At 35.3% G+C, this 21,530-nt stretch overlaps 1 protein-coding gene across 2 annotated transcripts in view; it reads left to right on the forward strand.

Annotated features, from left to right (window-relative positions):
* The first annotated feature begins 223 nt into the window (after positions 1-223).
* Hyccin (PI4KA lipid kinase complex subunit hyccin) overlaps positions 224-21,530 on the forward strand; it is a 60,630-nt gene continuing 39,323 nt past the window's right edge. For both annotated transcript variants that reach the window (XM_083129256.1, XM_083129249.1), the window contains exons 1-4: positions 224-414; positions 17,315-17,493; positions 19,059-19,193; positions 20,689-20,814. In XM_083129256.1, the coding sequence (XP_082985382.1) occupies positions 17,344-17,493; positions 19,059-19,193; positions 20,689-20,814 (411 nt within the window). In that variant the 5' untranslated portion in view covers positions 224-414; positions 17,315-17,343. The remainder of the gene's footprint in view (positions 415-17,314; positions 17,494-19,058; positions 19,194-20,688; positions 20,815-21,530) is intronic.

Below are 21,530 nucleotides of genomic sequence, written 5' to 3' on the forward strand. Positions count from 1 at the left end.
GAAAAGGTGCGTACACATAAAAATCAATACATTTATGGCAAGCTTCCGTAAACGCTAACGAAGTAAATTCCATTCTGTCCGCTTAATGACGTCATAGCGCGCACAGCATCATGGGAATAAATCTCGGAACCTCGGGAATGGCATACCTTATAAAGGTACCTTGAATAGAAGTATCAAGTTGACAAGTAATGCCATCTGTTAAGAGAAATCGGAATCTACTATATTGCAAGTTGCGTTGGCTCAGTTGAACTGAGATTGAGATTGTCTGTGATTTTGTGTAAACTTGTTTATCATAGCACTTAATTTTTTGTTTCGTTGATGATAGAGTGTTTTCCTAGATTGGAGAAATATCGACAGTCGTAGGATGTGGTCTTGAGAGTACATTGGTACCCACTAGGGCTGATTTAGAACCAGGTAATTACATGTATTATGCCAGTAAAAGTTTTTCTCTATATTGATGTGATTCACTTTTATTGATTACGTGAAATCAGCGAAGTGGGAGGTTCCAGTAGTTATCACGAAGATCTTGGTTAACTAACACAAAGTTCATAGTTCACACGTTAAGATATGAATGGTATTCGAAGTTGCATAAATGACATGTACGTCATGTTCAAGTACACTGTTTCTTTTTTGAAAGGTGTAATGTATTAATGTTTTGAAAGTTGCAGTTTTCATGCGATTATACTTAAGCAAGAAAGGGACTTAGGAGGACTGTTGTCCAATGTAGATACATTTCACTTTAACGCATTTTTTTCCGCAAATTTTTACCTCGATGAAATTACTTCAACTTTATATGAGATTAGTGTTAGACACATTTACAATGTAATTTTATTTCAATATGCAGGGTGACTCAGAAAATTTGGGCGCTGCATATGTACAACATTAGCGTAATGAGGTTTAAATAACAAAAAATTCCTTCGCCTCATGTGGGAATGTTTTTATTGTCCCTGATATATACAATCGTATTATTTGAGGTTGAAAGGAATATTAATACATTTATGTGGCACTTAATTGACATTTTCTTTTCATTAAAATTTTCAAAGCCGGGAAACTGATTTCTTCAAATTTACAGGAGAAAGTACTTACGTAATTGAGTTTCTGTAGACTTGTGATAGGTCATACAAGTAAATCGGTCAAGTTATTTCACCATTAATTCATGTTTGTAAGTTGAGATTATTCACCGCATTGACGTTAGCCCCAAAAACCATCCATGGGAAGCCCCCAAAATGGTAACAGTTCTGATTGTTGGTATGACTTGAGATGACCGGACCCCTCTCCGATTTTCTTCATATTTGACATACTCACTAATTGAGGCCTCCTAATCACGAATCTGAAGTTAAAATTTGTCGGTCACGTCTAGAAATTGCGAACTATTGATGCTAGCCTCACGAACTATTGGTGCGTGGTTAGATTAGTTTTGTTTAGGTTAGGCAAACATAGTTAAAATTTGGTGTCGTGGTAGTATCCGGATCTAGAAATTGAAAATAATTGTGAACCATTGGCACGTGGTTAGTTTGGTTAGGTTAGGCAAACATAGTTAAAATTTGGTGTCGTGGTAGTATCAGGAATATATATATATATTTGGTTGTGAAACAAAAAATTTCGCGAAAATCGACAGTTTCCATTCCGAAAACGAACGCCTTATTTTTGCTTATTTTGCAATTTCTAGACGTTTCCGACAAATTTTAACTTTAGATTCGTGATTAGGAGGCCTCAATTAGTGAGTGCCAAATATGAAGAAAATCGTAGAGAGGTCCGGTCATCTCATGTAGTTCCTGATTGTTTTATGATTTCTCCTAGCACAAAGACTAATTATCGTAGAATTTTGGAAATCATTGTCACACGAAATTTGAACCTTCCTTAATGTAATGAGCACTATTTGGACTCGAAAAAGTTATTTATGTTGAAAAAATCAACTTTAAAATTACCGCACACACTTGTCATGGACAAAATATTCTCCGTCGACAAGCTACAGTAAATATCGTAGAAGCGTTGGAATGGGTACCAGTTTCATAGGTCGGAAACACATTAAAATCGCATATTTTGTGTTTCGCATGGTTCGTACTTACCAATTGTGTATTGCAGAACATAGTTCAAGGTGCCATTATGCTTTTTACACGAAAACAAACTCAATTTTTCACATTCTGAGTGCTTTTTATAATTCCTTTTTTTGCTACCGGAATACACAATATGGCGGGCACATCTTGACTCACGTTGTGGGTATACAGTGTTTCAACCTTCTTCACCGAAAAATACCTACTATCGTGTTCGCCACCGGTGGAAATTATACATTATGCACGGGTAGCTGACGGATAGCCCCACAAACCAAACATGGATAGCCCCACGAACCATTTCTGATAAGGTTAGGTTAGGTTTGGTTACGTTAGACAAGCATAGTAAAGAAAAAGGGGGGGGTTGAAACACTGACTGGGGCTTACGTCATCAAACGTACGCAGCATCCGGTTGTCATAGGGCAAGGACATGAAAGCAATGGCAATTGTGTGTCGGTGAGATATTTCTCTTGAAAAATGCATGATTTCCTGGTCATATATATTCCATGATGAAAGAAAATACCTCTACGAACATTGTAAATCTTGGAGAAACTCATTTCCGTAAGTAGTTTCTTGTGTAAAATTGAAGAAATATGTCTCCGATGTATGAAACTGTTACCATTGGAATGAATGTAGAAGTAAATCAGAACCTTAGTAGAATGCATTTAGGGACTTTATTTTAATGCTACGGGAACCAAACCTAACCTACCTAACCTAATCATGAAAGCATATGTTGAACAAAATCTTAAGTAATCGCTAAAACTCCGCAGTATGTGTTAACAGACATACATCGAAATCAAACCATGTAAAAATTGCAGAAAGCATGATGAAATCGCAATAAAACAAAAGGAACTTGGGCCCAATTGGGTATGATATCAGGGGTTCCTTATTCGAATCCTGGCCTGGGCATGTGTTTTCTATGTGAGTGTTCCTTCATCAGTTTCATATTTTCATCACTTATCTTCGTTATTAGCAAAAAGTGGCAGAAAAGCGAAGTAAAATAGACCAAATCAATCAACCAATGGATGAAGCATTACAGATACTTGCAGAGTCATCAGTTGACTGTATGTCTTCTTCAGCAATTGGTCGTCAGCTGACTGCTGATCATCATCCATCGTTACAGAGTGTGTGTATACTTCTATTTCCCCTACTGTGACAAAAGGGAAGTTCTCACCTAGGATTATGTTGTTGTCATCTCTTTCTTCTTCATCTGTAGCCTCCCCGATGGCACAGTGGTAGCGCAGTCACCTTCTAATCAAAGGTTACCGGGTTCGATACCTGGTGGAGGCACATAGTGGTTCGGATCCCACTTTAATCTGTAGGTCCAGTCCCCGATTACTCTTATTGTGCATGAAGTGGACTTAAAACACCAACTCAATCAATCAAATCAAAGGTATAATTTAACAATAAAGGGAATTTATCCAATTTGTTTGAAATTTGGGATACTTACTAATTTGGACCTCGTAATCACGAATCTGCACTTAAAATTTGATGCTCGCGTATAAATTTGGTGCTTATTTGGGGGCAGGTGAATCCGGCCAATTTCTAAAATGCCTTTAACAGGGACTCTATAGAGAAAGCCGGAGGGAAGGCGGGGCCACGTTAGCAGTCGGGGGCGGTAGGTCAATTACCCCAGGGGCGGAGCTCGGAATCGAGGGTGTAGAAATAAGAATTTAATTTAGATTATTTTGCTATTTCCACATGTGAGCGCCAAATTTTAACTGCAGATTCGTGATTAGGCAGCCAAAATTAGTGAGTATGCCGAATTTCAAACAAAATGTAGAAATTCCCGGTATTGTAAAATCACTCCACATCTGCGATGCCTCATACATTAATTGACTGATTTTGCTTTTCTGCAACTTTTGAGTGATTATCTGATGAAATTGATGGAGAGAGACTCACAAAAAAAACCCATTCCCAGGCCAGGATTTGAACCCGGTACCCCTGGCATCGTAGCATGCTATGCTAATCACTACACCATGGAGGTAGGCTTGCTTCATCAAGTGTGATGAACTTCCCACGATATATAGTCATTGTCTATCATAGTAATTTCTTTAAAAAAACTGTGGTAGGACAGATTCCTAGAATGAAAGTCGTAGATGATTTTTTGTAGCATTTTACGCTAATGTTACATATATGGTTCACTTTTAAATAGTCATAATAACCAGGCCCGTAGCCAGGCAGGGGCCTGAGCTCTCCCTGGCATTGTCGTCAGGCCACCAGACAGGTAAAACTATTGTATAATTTATTTGTAGTGACAAGTGACAATGTAGGTCTATATTTTCTTTTGTCACTACATAGTCTACAGCTGATATTATGTGCTCATGTCTTGATGAGAGTACAAATTCACAGAATGCAGAGCAGCTATCACATTCCTTCATCTTGTTTATGAACTGACGTCCAAGTAGTGGAAATTATTTAGAAGGTTGTCTACAGTTTAGAAAGTTCATACATAGCAGGTCCGTAGCCAGGCAGGGGGAGCTCAGCCCCCCCTGGCACTGTCGTCAGCACCTTTGACATTAGGTGAAACAATTTGTATAATTATTTTCAGTGAAGAGTGAAAATGTAGACACAGATATCATTTTGCTCACAAATTGGTGAAGGATAAATTCACAGAACAAGAACACCAGCTATTACATTTGAAGTATAAGTAGCGGCAACCTATTTAGAAGATTCTCTAGACTTTAGAAAGATCTTTCAGAAGGAAGCTTCTTTATTCGTACATTTGCTGCCCCTGTTGCGGCCTCCCTTTTAGACAGAAATCTGTGACTTTGATGCCATCATCCACATTCCTTCCATATCTGCATCAAAGGTCAACAGTTCCCACGTTTTGGGAATGAAGGTGAGTTTTATTCTTTCTGCTGGGGGTGGAATGTACGGTAGGCACTATGATTGAATATTGTGCATTTTTTAAATTATATAAATATCTGTATCAAAAGTAGTAAGTCAATTAACGTTTCAAGAGATGTTTTAGAAGATACCTATAGAAAAAATGTGCTATTTGTGTGATATTTCTAAATTTTATATTAACTTAATAACCCCGTCCCCATGCACACACAAGCATAATTTACCTTCATTTAACACAGTTAAACTTCAGATATATGGACTTGGTTTACAAAGCCCCCCCATAACCTGTGAGCCCCCCCCCCCCCCCCCGAGATCAATTCTAGCTACAGGCCTGATAATAAAACCAACAAATGAAACAGGTGGTGAATGTCCTCCAGTGTAGTTTCTAGCAGAATGTATGACAATCACATCACCCCAAATATTTTCAACAGATTATTAGAGGAGAAATATTATATATGATATGATATGAAACAGATACCTTAGAAACCTTTTCTGTATTCTTTCTACACTGTTCGAGTATGATCTGTACATTGGAGAGCAAACAATGGATGCATCTTCCTCTATTCGCTCCCTTTCCCTTTCTACTGTGTTTCTCTCTTTTTTTAATGCCTCTCTCTCTCTCTCGAAAGAAAAAAGTAAAAAGAGAGAAGGAAACAAGCACACGAAAAAAGAGTTTTTTTTTTCTCTTAAATAATTTCTTTCTTCTCCCTCCTTCCTTCTGATAAGGAAAAAGTAATAAAGGAAACAAAAAAAACACTCAATTTTCTCTCTTTCTCCCTCCCCCCAAAAATGAGTTTACTTCATACCATGTTGGTATTTAGAGCTGCAATAAAATGTATATTTGCAAAATTTCCAGAATTCCTTATACCTAATGATCTATAAGTAGCTATAGTTTACTGTATATAAAATGTGTTGTTTGAAAATCAGACCATATTCAATATAAACACAGAGTTCTTCGGTAGATTTAAGTTTTGAAGTAATTGGCCAAAATTGAATATGTACACTTCACAGTTCTTCATTCATTCATTAATTTCATTCAGCTGGACATACTTGTATTTCATGTTTAACCAATTAACACAGTCTCTACACTGTTTTTTTTTTACATTCGATCGATACAGAATGATACTTAGTAGTCTCTGCTACTATTATGCAGTATAAAAAAAGTTGGCTGTTCAATTATCAAAACTATCAAATATGTCACTTCACTCATGATATAAATACATCTTTTACATATTATTATATTGTTTAGTACTTACTAAAGCTTGATTATAACACTAATCAATACTTTAAATTTAGTAAGACTAGCTGAGACCAAACTATCTGATCGTAATCCAAACTAACTAACTCTCTAGCCTTCCTAAACCCGAAGGTTCATGTCTGTAGCAACACAGGCCTTCCATCTGTCCCTATCTTGAGCAAGATCTATATACTCTTTTCCATCCCTACCAATTTCCTCTAGGTCTATCTCAACGTTGTCCCTCCATCTTCGTCTTGGCCTTCCTACAGGTCTCTTACCATCAGGTTTCCCAACAAGAATCCTGTAAACTCCTCTTTCTTCTCCCATTCGTGCCACATGGCCTGCCCACCTAAGTATTCTTGATTTAATCATTCTAATAATATCTGGACATGAATACAAATTATGTAGTTCTAAATTATGTAACCTTCTCCACTCACCTGTCTCCTCATCCCTTTTAGGTCCAAATATATTTTCCTAAGGATTTTATTTTCAAATACTCTCAATTTATGTTCCTCTTTCAATGTAAGGGACCAAGTTTCACACCCATATAATACTACAGGCAAAATTACTGTTTTGTATATTTTAACTTTTAGTTTCTTAGATATTAAACGAGAAGACAAAAGTTTATGAAGAGAGAAGTAACATTCATTTCCTGAATTAAGCCTACTTTTTATTTCCTCTTTAATATAATTTTCAGTTGTTAATATTACTCCTAAGTATTTGAATTTGGAAACTGGTTCAAACGAGTAGTTATCAATAATTAGATTTTGATTATTACCTAACACTTGGTTTTGGCCAGTAAGCATATATTTAGTTTTCTCTTTGTTAACTTCCAAACCTATCTCTTTAGCAGTTTTGAAAAATATTTTAGCATTATTCTTAATACCCAGCATCAAATAACATGGGTACCTGGGGGAAACCATGGGGGGTAAAGGCAGCCAGGGGCGTGATGCTGATCACATCACCCCCACTCACGACTGGATCAAGAAAGTGTGTGGCGTTACCCCCACACCCCCTATATGCCTTCATGGCGTGGTGCTAATCACAGGGGAGCATTTTTTTTAATCTTAATTGTATTTATATCATTCCCTAATAAGTCTACATCATCTGTATAGACTAACAACTGAGTCACACCATTTAATTTTAGTTCTTCCTTAGTTTCTTTTACCTTCCTAACAGCATATTCCAAGGCAAAATTAAAGAGTAATGGAGATAATGCCTCTCCTTGTTTTAAACCATCATGAATTGTAAATTTGTCAGACACATTAATACCCACACGAATTTTACTTTCTGTTTCACTGGTGCATACTTTTATCATACTAACAAGCTTCTTAGGTATTCCAAACTCGACTAATATATTATATAATTTATCTCTTTTGACCGAATCATATGCTTTTTTGAAATCAATGAATAGCTGATGGGCACTTTGATTATATTCTCACTTTTTTTCAAGTGTGTGTGTAATGTGAAAAATTTGATCTGTAGTTGATCTGTTACGTTTAGATCCACATTGATAATCACCTATAATTTCATTAGCATATGGGGTTAGTCTTGTTAAAAGAATTTTAGATAATATATTATATGTTGTTGAGAGTAGAGATATTCCACAGTAATTATTGCAATTCAGTTTATCACCTTTTTCAAACAGAGGAACAATTATGGACTCTTTCCACTGTTGAGGGGTTTCTTCTTTATTCCATATTAAACAAATTAATTTATGAATTTGACATAATAACAAATTTCCACCATATTTAATTAACTCAGCTGGTATTAAATCAATGCCAGGTGCTTTGTTATTCTTTAGCCTTTTAATAGCATCTTTAACTTCAGTCAAGTTAGGTTCTGGAACCAAAGGTTCTGCTGTGTGCACTTCGTAATCCATCATCTTCTTCTTATTATTAGTTTTACAAAATAGCATGCGTCTCTCCATTTGCCATTTTTATTACTACAAACAGCACAGTTTTTATTTTGCACAATTAGATCAAACCAACAATGAAAACTAATCAAAATAATACATATTTATGCAGATTGTGACAATGTCCAATACTGCCAAATGTGAATTTAGTTTCACTGAGAACTGATATAGTATTGGGTGTCCTGGAAGTTGGTCTCAGTCCACGAGGCAAGCTTTAGATATTTTTGTTGCCTTGTCAGATGAGGTCCGACTTACGTGTGGAGCAGCAAAATATCAAAGTTGGGCTTAATTTGACTTATGAGCACAAAAAGTTAGTCTGTAGGTCCAGTCCCAAACAGCCATTCTGTATTCATAAAGTGGACTGAACCAAACTCAACTCATATAGCTTTCACATGAAATTGTTTCATGAGTGGACAAGATTTGGGTTCACAATCTTACAAGAAAGCTCAAAAGGAAATGCTATAGAAGTTAGACACAAGAAAGCGGTTGCCCTGTCAGACATGGAAAAGTGAACTTCACATTCTTGTGTCTAACTTTTCTTCGTAAGCTATGCAACAAAATTAAACAACGAATGGCCATGCATGCTCTAGTAGTCCATATTAAGTTTAAAACACAGTTTACAAAATGACAATCGCTCGAATAACACAAGTGAAACTTTTTTTCGTAAGATTAATAAATGCACATCATAATTAATTCGTTCAGATCTGATTGCCAACCTATCTGTGGGTGATTTTTGAAAGGGGAGAGGGATTTATGCACTGATGTGCTAATTAGGACTAGCTCTACAGATTAAAGTGAAATCTGAACCACCATGTGCCTCTACTGGGCATCGAAACGAGAACCCCTTGATTGCAAGACACATTGCCACTATGCAATCGTGAAGGCCCTTAGACATATATGGAAGTTAATATTATTAGCTGTATGAAAATTTTTTAATGAAGAGAGAAATTGAAATATTTAGCCTGCTGTGAAATTGTGGCTAACGTCAGTATGCTTTGCTTACATGACTTTCTCACATGTTGCTCAAGATGACCTCTAGAATTTTTTCTTGCTTTCTCTTTAGCCAGTGAAGTGTTTTCTGTAATTTCCCATGAAGTTGACTTCCAGTTGCCTTGAGTAATTTTGTTATGTAACACTTCACTCTCAAGGCTGGCAGGAGGAAAAGCATAGCTCTGCTTCACATATTTTTTAAATAATCCATGGGAAGAGCATGAAAACAGTAGCTCATTGTTTCCACATAACCATCTTTATGGTTCAACTTTATTTCTTCTGCTTTTTGTAGAGTACTGCTATATGTGTGTGTATATACAGGGTAAGTTTGCAAAACTGCAAACATTCAGGATATTTCAACATCACAACATGATAATCCATGAGGTTATATGCTCTTTTGTGGTGTCCACTTGAGGAGGAGGAGGAGGTTGGAGGAAAGCCTTCAAAACAATATCAAAGAGGCAAACAAGCAAGAAAACTTGTATACAGGGTGGCCTGAAATTGCAGAACCACCCCTATTAAAGGCAGAGTGACATGCCAATGCATTGCCCTGAAACATTATGTGGGTAAGCAGGGAGGCCATGCTACAATGATGGCAACCATCTTGCAGTCAGCTTTATTTTCTGAAATGAAATGTTGGTCATGTGACATTTCAAAATGGGATTGAGTTTCATGAGAGACACTAGTTTACAAAAAATGTGGTTTGGGATTGAGCTTCTTCATAAGTATAACATAACTTTTATTTTTCTCACTTAATTTGCTTTTCACTTGATTTCCTTTAGTTCCAATACTTTGTTTTTATGTGAAAACACATCTTTTTGTTGTTTCAAGAGGATTTCTTACATTGAGCATTTCTTACATTCAAACCGAGCCAGGGCTCGAAAAAGCCCGGTTGCCAGGTCGCCATGGCGACTAAAAATTTCAGGCTGGCGACTGTGATCTTTTGCTGTATTATGTATTAAATTTTGATGATTCTAAGTTCAAATTGCAGTGCAGCGTAAGTTACTAAATAATTTTTTTTATCAACATTGTGAACATTCCATAGAGTCCGTAACAATTTCTTACCCTTTGTCCCCCCATACCCCATTTCCTGCTTTCTCAAATGATTTAGCGATGTTTTGAATACCGTGATGCTCAGCATCTTATACATAGTGTTTCAAAAATCGCACAACCCAAAATTTGGAAATGTATATCATGAAAACCGTAAGAGATATTTACACCGGGTTTTCTGCATTATAAAGCCTCATCCATTGAGATATTTTTCAATGCTTAAAATTATCAGTTCACTCCGTACAGAAAGTTATATAAATTAATAACTGGTGGAAAGTAGCATTCAAATTTTTCCAGAAATGAACTTCTGAGTAAGAAAAATATGTAAAAAATTATCGAAGGGTCATAATTAGACATTTGATGACTGATGCCATGTCAGTCTGTCATTTGCGACAATCTATCCCATCTTGTTATTGTTTTTATCTTTTGTTATCTTTGTTTCTACTTTATGTTGTTTCAGTGTAAAATGGCGAAATAAGACTGTATCTGAAACTCTGAATAAATAAATAAATAAATATTGGTCATGTGCAACATATGATGAATTTGTGACTGGCGATTTTATGGGTTGAGTGAAAAGTGCCATTTTTGGGGCATATCTCCATATATGGCAACACTAGCAGGTCGAAATATTGCCAACAGTCACATGCAAGATGTGTGTAAGTATTGGCTATACATGTATGTTAAAAAACGTAAATTAAGATTTTTGTGCTGAAATTGGACTCTTGAGAGAATCCTAGGCTACCCCTGGGGCGCGTCTAGTATCTGAGCTCTCAGCGAGCAACGTGATCGCTCAGCTACTTGACGGCCAAATAGGCGTTGCTTCGCGTGCGCTGCTTGCTTGATCGCTGAGCGAACTTGAACCTCGCTCGCCACAGGTTTGAGCCACAGAATATAGCGTTTTTGTGTTTCGATCTCCTGAGACAAAGGGAAGAAGAGGAAAACTGTATGAGGATGGTGGCGAGCAGCTAGTTGCGGGCGACCAATGAGGAAATATTTATGATGAACTGAACGGCTTTCGATATAGCGTAATTAGACAGGAAGTTGATGTAATATTCCAGATTTTGTAATTGTATTAAAATGTAAGTGTTGTTTATTCCAAATAATAAATACTAAATAAAATATACACCGTAGTTTTGGAAAGTTGTGCAAGGGTGTGAAAATGAAAATTTCGACCGTTTGCTCACATCAACTATTCTATTTCCCATTAAGAGCTTTTCAAACACCGAAATCTTGTCCACTCGACGCAGCCACATTCATCACAGATTATTCAAAGGCACTGATATTTTGATCAATGAGCAAACTGCGTCAAGTAAATGATCTGTCTGCTCAACAAGCGAAAATCTTGCTCCGCGAGCGTCGCTCAGATACTTGACGGGCCCCAGGTTACATTGAATTCTCTTCGCTCACGCTTCGCCACTACAGTGCCTGGTTGATTCAGCATAGCGTATTCATTGGAACAGTGCGTGTGCATTTTTGAAGAGTATTTCACTACTCATTCTTACACACATGTGCAAGAGGTTTTCCAATAAAAATGCCCTGCTTCTGCTGTACCTCACAAAGCAACTGTTTTACAACCAGTCAAACACCAACAAATGATCCCATAAATTTTTTAGGAGTTGGTATTTATTGTTGAAAATCAGTTCTCAGATGTTTTCAGCAAATTAACAATGTTTTTTAAAATAATATAATTGCTTTTATTTAGATAAATGCTAACATAAATTGATAATTAACTAACTCTCTAGCCTTCTTAATCCCGAAGGTTCATGGCTGCAGCAACACAGACCTTCCATCTTTCCCTATCTTGAGCAAGTTCTATATACTCTTTTCCATCCCTACCGATTTCCCTTAGGTCCATCTCAACGTTGTCCCTCCATCTTCATCTTGGCCTTCCTACAGGTCTCTTACCATCAGGTTTCCCAACAAGAATCCTGTAAACTCCTCTTTCTTCTCCCATTCGTGCCACATGGCCTGCCCACCTAAGTCTTCTTCATTTAATTATTCTAATAATATCTGGACATGAATACAAATTATGTAGTTCTAAATTATGTAACCTTCTCCACTCACCTGTCTCCTCATCCCTTTTAGGTCCAAATATTTTCGTAAGGATTTTATAATCAAATACTCTCAATTTATGTTCCTCTTTCAATGTAAGGGACCAAGTTTCACATCCATATAATACTACAGGCAAAATTACGGTTTTGTATATTTTAACTTTTAGTTTCTTAGATATTAAACGAGAAGACAAAAGTTTATGAAGAGAGAAGTAACATGCATTTCCTGAATTAAGCCTACTTTTTATTTCCTCTTTAATATAATTTTCATTTGTTAATATTACTCCTAAGTATTTGAATTTGGAAACTGGTTCAAACGAGTTGTTATCAATAATTAGATTTTGATTATTACCTAACACTTGGTTTCGGCCTGTAAGCATATATTTAGTTTTCTCTTTGTTAACTTCCAAACCTATCTCTTTAGCATTTTTGAAAAATATTTTACCATTATTCTTAATTGTATTCACATCATCCCCCAGTAAGTCTACATGATCTGCATATGCTAACAACTGAGTCACACCATTTAATTTTAGTCAATCGTTAGTTTCTTTTACCTTCCTAACAGCATATTCTAAGGCAAAATTAAAGAGCAATGAAGATAATGCATCTCCTTGTTTTAACCCATCATGAATTGTAAATTTGTCAGACATATTAATACCCACACAAATTTTACTTTCTGTTTCACTGGTGCATACTTTTATCATACTAACAAGCTTCTTAGGTATTCCAAACTCGACTAATATATTATATAATTTATCTCTTTTGACTGAATCATATGCTTTTTTGAAATCAATGAATAGCTGATGGACATTTTGATTATATTCCCACTTTTTTTCAAGTGTCTTTCTAATGTGAAAAATTTGATCTGTAGTTGATCTGTTACGTTTAAATCCACATTGATAATCACCTATAATTTCATTAGCATATGGGGTTAGTCTTGTTAAAAGAATGTTGGATAATATTTTATATGTTGTTGAGAGTAGAGAAATTCCACAGTAATTATTGCAGTTCATTTTATCACCTTTTTTAAACACAGGAACAATTATGGATTCTTTCCACTGTTGAGGGATTTCTTCTTTATTCCATATTAAACAAATTAATTTATGAATTTGACATATTAATGAATTTCCACCATATTTAATTAACTCAGCTGGTATTAAATCAATGCCAGGTGCTTTGTTATTCTTTAGCCTGTTAATAGCATCTTTGACTTCAGTCAAGTTAGGTTCTGGAACTAAAGGTGCTGCTGTGTGTACCTCATTTACTTCTGATTTATCTCCTACATGGACATTTAAAAGGTCATTAAAGTAGTTCTTCCATCTATTTAGAATATCGCTTGGGTCAGCTAGAAAATCACAGTCTTTATCTTTTATCAAGTTTACTTTAGGTTGCCACCCCTTTCTAAATTCATTTACACCTTTATATAAATCTGATATTTTTATTTTTGGTGTTTGTTTCAATTTAGTTAATTTTGCTTTTCAAGTAATCTCTTTTTTTACTTCTAAACGTGCAGTTAACTTCTCGCTTTATTCTATTATAATTGTTTAGATTTGTATCATCAGAGTTATTTAACCACCTAAGTCTAGCCTGATTTCTTATTTCTATTACATTATGACATTCATTATCAAACCATGGCTTACTTTTTCTCGGTTTATGGTATCCTATACTTTCTTTAGCTGCTGATTCTATTGCATTACGTATGTGCTCCCAATTCTTATTTACGTCTGTTTCATTTATATTTTCATCATGATTTAAATCCTGCAAAACATCAAATCTATTTGACAGTTTAATTTGGTAATCTTTCTTAATTCTTTCATCAGTAATCTTTCCTGTATCAAATTTTAGAACTTTTACATTTTGTTGCTTATGATTTATCACTGAGAGTCTTTCTCTTAATTTAGCAATTACTAAATAATGGTCACTGGCACAGTCAGCACCTCTATGTGTACGAACGTCAATTATACTAGTATGCCTTCTGTTATCAATGAGAATATGATCTATCTGATTATGAGTTTTACCATCTGGAGAAGACCAGGTATATTTATGGATATCTTTATGTTTAAAAGTGGTACTTTTCACAATTAAATTCTTTGAGGTTGCAAAAGTAATCAATCTTATACCATTATCATTACTTAATTCATGAAGACTTTCTTTACCAATCGTGGGTTTAAATGTCTCTTCTTTGCCAATCTGTGCATTACAGTCACCTAACAGAATTTTCATATCATACTGAGAAAATTTATCAAAGACCTCTTCTAACTCTGTATAAAAATCATCTTTAGTATTATCATCTTTATCTTCCGTTGGTGCATGTATGTTTAGTAAAATAATTTTACACCTCCTACCCTGTAAAACTGTAATGATATCCTATCATTAATAAATTCTACTGTTTTAAGAGCCGAGATAATTCTATTATTTATGAAAGAGCCTGTTCCAAAATTATGATTTTCAGTACCACCATAGAAAAAAGTATAATTTTTAGTTTTACAATTTGCTACTCCTGGCCACCTAACATAAATTGATTAACCCAGTAATAGCCTACGGGATTAGTTTAGTGCAGAAAACCCGGTGTAAATATATGTTACGATTTTCATGATATACATTTTCAAAGTTTGGATTGCGCGACTTTTGAAACATATTGTAGTATGCACAATTGCTAGTAGGTGGTTTCCTGGCACCTGATTTTCAGAGCTTTGCTTTGAAGACAATTTTTCGAGCACTGAACCGAGCTATATTGATATATCAGTGGTAGCAGTATTGACTGATGGTGTTGGTATCCATATTGAAAATTGTAATTTTGGATTTAATTCCAAGTGCAAACAATACTTTTGCCCCATTTTCTCTCCTTTTGACAGGAGAGAGAGAGAGAGGGGGGGAAGGGGGAATTTATCTCTCTTTTTCTCAGAGATGCCTCCCCAATGACGCAGTGGTAGAGTTGTTACCTTGTAATCAAGGGTTTTTTCGATACGTGGTGGAGGCACATGGCACAGTGGTTGAGATTCCACTTTATACTGTAGGTCCAGTCCCGATTAGCCTTACTGTGCATAAAGTGGGTTTAATACCCCAACTCAGTCAATCAGTCTTTTTTCAGAAGAACGAGAAAGCGAGACCTTCTTGCAGTATATTTGCAAAATGACTATCGGCATTATTCTGTAAAACATGCACTTGTGATTATTTGTTATGCCAATATTGTATTGTATAAAGTAAATTTTATGATTTATAGCCATGGGCATCGCCAGAAATTTTTGCAGGAGGTCAGAACATGGATAAAACATGAATACAGTAAAACCTCGTTAATCTGGACTAATGGGGGGTTGCCTGGTTTAACGAAGTCCGGATTAAGTGAAGTAACCTAAGAGATACTGCATTAAAACTCCGTTTATAGCAACAAAAGTTTATTATCGTGTATTTAAAGGGCATAGGCCTAAATACACTATACAGTACAGTAAAATGTAAAGCAATTCTGTGCGTACAATGCAGTACGTACATACGGGATACCAATATTATGATCATGTGACTTCTAGCCACATTTAAAATGTTGCATTCTGCTTTTTTTAATGGCCTTTGCCAGTCCAGATTAACGAGGTTTTACTGTAATATAAATTATTATTATTATCATGGTGGTGATGATTAACATATTACACAATAATAACATTATAAAGCTAATAAAAATAAACCAATTTATTCTTTATTATTATTAAATCCACAGGAAAACCTTTCTACTTCATCCATCATATTAGTGAATTTCCAGCACAATTGTTTTTCATTATATTTTTACATTTCATTCATAGTTATTCTATTTTGCTATGACATTTTACATACCTCGTTCAAAAAAAGGCTTTAAAAGTTAGTGTGAAATTTTAGTCGTAAAGTTTATGCTGATTTACTCCTCACAAAGAACTTTATAATTTCATTTAATCTCTGGATTAAATGGTAGTATGTGAATGTGAGCGGTCACACAACATAAACACTACGAACAAACTTTCTCTCTAACTTTTAAAGCTTTTTCTTGAACGAGGTGTGCAAAAGTTAACTACAAAAAAGAATAACTAACCATTATAATACACTAACTGTATGGAATATATATATATATATATATATAGATAGTGGCCGCGGTGGCTCAGTCGGTAACGCTTCTAACTACCATGCTCAAGGTTCCAGGTTCGATCCCCGGCCTGTTCAAATCCGGGAACTTTTCTAAAGTTGGAAGCGGCCCCGGTGCCTACCCAGCATCGAATAACATGGGTACCTGGGTGAAACCCTGGGGGGTAAAGGCGTATGTGCTGATGTACCCATAATTAAAAAAAAAAAACAATCAATTGAATTTTGCATAACATCCAAGCAGGGCTCGGAAAAACCTGGTCGCCGTGATGTTTTGCTGTAATATTTCAGTTTTTAAATTTGTATGTATGGTTGCAGTACTGTATAAGGTAGCAAAATATGTTTTTTATAAATGTTGTGCACATTCCGTAGAATCAACAACAATTTCTTAGTCTTTGTCACCCTCCCCCCCCCCCCCAAACCTGCTTTCTCATGGGAATCACTTCAAAATTAAAAGCTCACGTGATTTGCATATTTTAGTGTCGAAACCACAAGGCACGTGTATGCCCACAAGGGGCACATTGCCATTGTGTAGAAAGGGGTTCACAATTGTGAGACTGGTGAATGGCCGTGATCTGGGACTTTTGGTAAATAGTGAAATTGTAAATGACTTGTATATACAGTTTTGATCAATATTTTTTTACACTGTGTGCTGTGAATATACCAGTGCAACTCCATGCATGCTCAACAAAGAAAATCAGATAAATTGAGCATATTTCTTCAACAAATTACAGTTAATACATCAACACAAAGGAAAGTTTCTACCTTTTAATTGCAATTTAAAGCTAAAAAAAATAGCCATTGATTTTTCTTCCTAGTGCCTGGCTCTGAAGAAAAATTTTCGGGCACTGCATCTAAGATAATTAGACCCTGCAAAACTATCACACAGCATTTTTGCAGGATCAAGGAAAATTATTGGCTGGTATTGTTAAATAAAATCAAACCGATACTTTCCGATACTGATACGTCAACATTGGTATCATTTCAGCCCTAGTTGTTATCTATCTATAAGGGGCTGACCATGTATTGTACTTGAATACTGTTATTGAATTGCTTCATTTTTTTCCTCCAGATAATCACACAATGTGAACATGTGAAGGGATGACTGAAGGGATTATCCATGAGTGGGTGGCAGATTATGCTGCCCTTAGCCCAGTTGAAGTTCATAGTTTTGCCACCACCCTAGTCCACAATCAGGAGGTTGTCCAAGCCTTATACTCAGTGTTGGAAGAGAGAAATAAATATCTAGATGTAAGTATTAAATCACTACCTTTGAGAATTGCTTATGTTGTAGTGTATTTTGGAGAAGTGCAGTTCTTCTTTAAGTTGTGCATTGCTTGTTGCATTTATACTTCAATGCAATAAATCATTTAGACATCACTAATTGGCGGAAGGGTGGTTTTTATCTATCTTTGCAACAATAATAGTTTTCAGTTGTGGGGTATTCTTGTCCACTGTACCAATGTATGCTATTTTTGGTGCAAAGAATCAAAAACACAAGAGATTAACTTGAAATGGGTGACTGCATTAAAATGACTACTAATATATATTCAAAAACATGAACATTAAGTTCAAATATACAAATTCGAGTAGACATGAAATTGTAAATCATATGCCGTAACTGCCACTAAAGAATGGAATTCCCTCCCAACCTCCCTAACATCCACCAACAGCCATAAGCTATTTAGAAAGAATCTCAAACAGTATCTACTGGCAAGGCAGCGAAATACTTAATCACGAGCAACTTTTCAATCATAAAAATACCCACTGTAACATTTAGCAACTGCGTGCATATTAATCTTATTATTTCATTATTTTATTTCACTTTATTATTATTATATTATTCATTGTACTAAAGACAAAAGCAACAAACGTTAGATGCCTGTGTTCAATATTTTATTTTCCTGTAGTTTACAGTTATTACAAGCATAAGAAAACAGTTTTTTGTTGGGACGTTTAAGGAGAACACACGCTCCCTTCATTTTGACTAAAGATGCAGTTTTAACAATGGTTAGCAATTTTTTAAGCAAAAAGAATCTATTATATAATGGATGTTGTCAATGTTACATTGTTGTAATATAGCAACTTAACTGTGAAAAGAAGCAGTCTGGTTTATTTTTATTTCAGATAAAAATTTTTGATCACATTATTTTTTTTAATTTAAAATTATGAAACCCAAATACCATCAGGTAATTCAAAGTCATCATTGTTTTCACAAAGTCTCTTGATGTTTTCTGTTACATTAAATTTTAAAGATGTTGGCTTACTCCATTTGTGGAAAGGAAAACTCCATACTGGATCTGTGTTACCATTTTCATTATTTAATTTATTCCAAAATAAATTCTTGCCAAAATTTTTAGAAGATGTAATTTCAAAATTGTTTTTAGATCATCAAGAAGTTTGGAGTGTACATTTAATGAATTCAAAATGAGAAACTCTCTACCAGATGTGGAAACCACAGGAATATATAATATAAGTTGTTCATGTCAAAGGATTATGTAGGACAAACAGCAAGGAAAATGGCAATAAGATGGCACGAACACGATTTGGACATTATAAATCTAAACCCAAGAACAGGTTTGTCAGCTCACATCATCGAAGAGAAGCATTTGAGTAAAAAGATTGATGGGAAACATAGAGTTGAATGTCTGGGAAGCTTAGTTCACTGCAATGTGAAGGGGAAGGCAGCAGCGTCGTCTATTCGTGCGCAGTGTTGCCAGTCTCATTACTTTTCTGCCATACCTCGTATCTTCTGTATTCTCATAAGTAATTCATGTTCAAGGCTACCGTTAAAATGACACATTTTCTCCTTTCAGCTTATAGATGCAGTATGCAACCAACTCTTCCAGTTTTATCGATCCAGGGAAATTGAACTCCAAAGATTTACTCTTCAGTTCTTGCCAACTCTCATATTTGTTTACCTTAATTCAGTCGCACATGGAGACAAGAAGGTAAGGACTTCAACAATTTTGGTTGTTCATCTTGGGTGTGGGCAGGGGAAGTGGATCTAGAGATGGGTATTTACCCAAGAGCTGGATACTTATTCAAAAGTGCATATTAATGCCTGAAGTTGATACTTCAGTTCAGGAGTAGAGAAATACAGGGTGCTCGGTCACCATGGTGCCTGAAAAATTTTACCTGGCACATTTTTTTTAATTGAGTGTGCTGATGGAAATTTCCATTACCTTTTTTTTTACTAAAGAGTACAGTGTGTGTTTTTTGTATCATTACATGATAATAATAATAAACATGCAATTATAAATGTTTGCACTGTTTCTGACCAAATTTAAGAATCTGCAGCAATATCGTCAAGTCTGATACATTTTAGAATGTATCGCATAGTTATCCATGATGTTACCATTTGAGTCTTCTTTAGGAAAACCACTCTGGTGCAAGAATTAATTGCTTTTAATTCATACTTGTATTAATTAAGAAATTAAATGTTTTAAGATCGTATTTCATAGTCTACCTTAGTTGAATTCATGGCTCTTTTTTTAGCCTGTATAAAAAAATGCTGGCGCCTAAATAATTTTTAGTTTTTTCTACCCCTGCTTAAGTTGCTTGTTCTGTGTAGGATTGTAGGGGTGAGATATTTCTCCAGTACAAAGGGAAGTAAACCACAAAGTGGCACATTGTAGTGTTACAAGATGAAGAATGTGAGCTAGTGTCTAGTATGTGTAAGGCACACTTGGATCCTGAATGACCCACTTCATCTACCTGATATATTTTCTTATGTTAAGAACACATTAGTACTTCCGTTTTATGGAAATTAACAAATAATTTTATGACAAATAGTATGCACATTTGTTCAATTTGGAAGAGAAACATTAATGTAAAAAAATGATTTCACCTACATTTTGCTTTCTAGAATATATTGAACCTATTTTGTTTTCAGTGTTTGTATGCTGTTTTCTTTTAAAACAAATCTTTCTGTACAGTATACTTTTTGGCATTGATATTTACAAGGAGCAGTCTGAAAATAAGTTTTGCAGCATTATTTTTGTCAGCTGATGGGAAAACAATTATCAGTAGGAACTCATTGAGGTTTATGGTCATGAGTTACATAGGGGCAAATGGCGAGGTCTCTATTCTGCTTCTTGATGGCAATGTGAAAACTCTATGGTAGCAACCACAGCAAGTTGTTTGGTGAAGTTTGACTGTAAAAGCTTGCATCACACTCTTTCCAGTCCTGACATGGCAACCAGCGACTTCAACTTCTTACCCATTTTGAGGAGAAGTGCTGGCTAGACCACATTGTATGTCGGTGCAGACTACGTTCGAATAATAATAGGTCAGTTGTTATCTTCTTGTCTGTATATTGCCAGTCGTTAGCAGAGTGGATGTCACCTCAGCAAACAGAACTGCAAGACTTAATTTTTTGCCTGATCTTCGTGTGTACTATATAGACTACTTAAATGACTGTACCCTTTGTTGATATTTTTACAGAGTTGCCGGAGTGTTGAAACACTTCTTATTGGTTTGTACAACTTGGAAGTTGTGGACGAAACTGGGCAGCCAAAGGAAGTGTCATTTCGTCTTCCCTCTTTGGCCCAATCATCTATTTATCATGAGGTTAGTTAAATTAAGATTGGGAAATAATTTCAAGTCATTTAGTGGACTTTTTTCTTCATTATATCACATGATTTTTCAGGTACAGTGGAATTCATACCCGAAACCTAAGATCCAAAAATTGATTCTCTTTTTAAAAATCTTGTGTTGGAAACACTGCTTCTATTATGCCCAGAAACTAATATCCAAATAAAATATGCTGTGCAAGTAGGCCCTCTCCTACCAGTATAAGGTTGAAAATTTAGTTCATGACCATGTTGTACCACACAAGAAACCAACACAACATGAGAAAGAAAAAAAGTTAGTTAGTTTACTGAGACACATGCACTCAAGTCAGAATCAGAACCAAAACAATGATTACTAGGGCTAGGATTTTTATCACCTAAAAATCACCAAAATATGCAAAATAAGATATGCTATGACCTAAAATTTTACAAAATATGCACTATAATTTGAAAAATATGCCCTTATAACTGAACTGTTTTCAAACATCAATATTTAACATATGCTGAAATATTTTCACATACATACTATTTTTAGTTCACTTTATGGGCCCTAAGTTGGAGTGCACAATAAATACTTTCTGTAAATTTTCAAATAAAAATGAAAAGATTTTGCTGCAGTACAAAAAAAAAATAACGTCGAGTGAAGATGGGAGTAAGAACGAATCCACTTCGAAAATGACTGTATATTTCTTGAAAAAGCGAAAATATGCTGAA

Source organism: Lepisma saccharinum, chromosome 1, assembly GCF_977018435.1.
Source record: "Lepisma saccharinum chromosome 1, izLepSacc3.1, whole genome shotgun sequence".
Classification (NCBI taxonomy): domain Eukaryota; kingdom Metazoa; phylum Arthropoda; class Insecta; order Zygentoma; family Lepismatidae; genus Lepisma; species Lepisma saccharinum.